General features: G+C 45.9%; 2 protein-coding genes across 4 annotated transcripts in view; one reads left to right on the plus strand and one right to left on the minus strand.

Annotated features, from left to right (window-relative positions):
* Nucleotides 1–1,319, minus strand: part of ZNF451 (zinc finger protein 451) — an 83,137-nt gene that overhangs the window by 76,252 nt on the left and 5,566 nt on the right. The gene's annotated exons all lie outside the window — the stretch shown is intronic.
* LOC108291590 (60S ribosomal protein L29-like) lies at nt 666–1,301 on the plus strand. The gene has a single exon (XM_017512018.2). The coding sequence runs from the start codon at nt 714–716 to the stop codon at nt 1,188–1,190; it is 477 nt and encodes a 158-aa protein (XP_017367507.1). The 5' UTR covers nt 666–713; the 3' UTR covers nt 1,191–1,301.

The following is a 1,319-nucleotide window of genomic DNA, read 5'->3' on the forward strand; positions in this document are numbered from 1 at the left end:
AGATAAGCTTATCAGAAATTTATTCTGCGGTGAACCATTAAACTGATATGCAAACATTTTTTAACTACCAAAGAACAATAATTCAGGATTCACACTAATTAAGAGAAAAGGAAATTATGAATAGAAAATACAGACAGGCATGGTAGCTCACGCCTATAATCTCAGCACTTTGCGAGGCCAATGAGGGAGAATCACTTGAGTCCAGGAGTCTGGCCTCACCTTAGGCAAACGAGTCAGACCTCACTCTATAAAAAATATTAGCTGGGTACAGTAGTGTGTGCCTGTAGTCCCAGCTATTTGGGAGGCTGTGGAGGCAGAACTGCTTGAGCCTAGGAGTTCAAGAATGCAGTGAGCTATGATTAAGGCACTGCACTCCAGCCTGAGCAACAAGAGTGAGACCCTATCTCCTAAAAAAAAGTATCACAGAAAATCCAACACTGAGAAAAAGCATAAGTCATTTACAATACTTATATATTCAACAAAGAAATTACTGAGCTTTAAGTGACAAAGAAGAATGAGAAGAGGAATCATGCTGAAAATCACTAAAATGGCAAAAAGATTGAGTGGAAAAATAAGGTCAGACATGTGCTCCAAAGGAAAAGATTACTTATACACAAATAGAGTACACTTTAGCTAATTTTCACAGTGGATATGAAAACACTTCCGTCTCTTCCGGTCCTAGGCGCTTCGGGAACTGCGGCTTAGGTGCAGACATGGCCAAGTCCAAGAACCACACAGCACACAACCAGTCCCGAAAATGGCACAGAAATGGTATCAAGAAACCCCGATCACAAAGATACGAATCTCTTAAGGGGGTGGACCCCAAGTTCCTGAGGAACATGCGCTTTGCCAAGAAGCACAACAAGAAGGGCCTAAAGAAGATGCAGGCCAACAATGCCAAGGCCATCAGTGCACGTGCCGAGGCCATCAAGGCTCTCGTAAAGCCCAAGGAGGTTAAGCCCAAGATCCCAAAGGGGGGTGTCAGCCGCAAGCTTGATCGACATGCCTACATTGCCCACCCCAAGCTTGGGAAGTGTGCTCATGCACGCATTGCCAAGGGGCTCAGGCTCTGTCGGCCAAAAGTCAAGGCCAAGTCCAAGGATCAAAACAAGGCCCAGGCTGCACCTCCAGCTTCAATTCCAGCTCAGGCTCCCAAAGGTGCCCAGGCCCCTACAAAGGCTTCAGAGTAGATATCTCTGTCTGCCAAAGTGAGGACAGAAGGACTGGTGCGACCCCCCGGGGGCTGCCATCTGCATGGGGCTGGGGTCCTCCTATGCTATTTGTACAAATAAACATGAGGGAGGAAAAAAAAAAAAAAA

This window comes from Cebus imitator, unplaced genomic scaffold (genome assembly GCF_001604975.1).
Source record: "Cebus imitator isolate Cc_AM_T3 unplaced genomic scaffold, Cebus_imitator-1.0 Scaffold460, whole genome shotgun sequence".
Lineage (NCBI taxonomy): Eukaryota > Metazoa > Chordata > Mammalia > Primates > Cebidae > Cebus > Cebus imitator.

Bases quoted from the DNA above. Each gene is read 5' to 3' on its own strand.
- LOC108291590 (XM_017512018.2), top strand. From the start codon at position 714: ATGGCCAAGTCCAAGAACCACACAGCACACAACCAGTCCCGAAAATGG.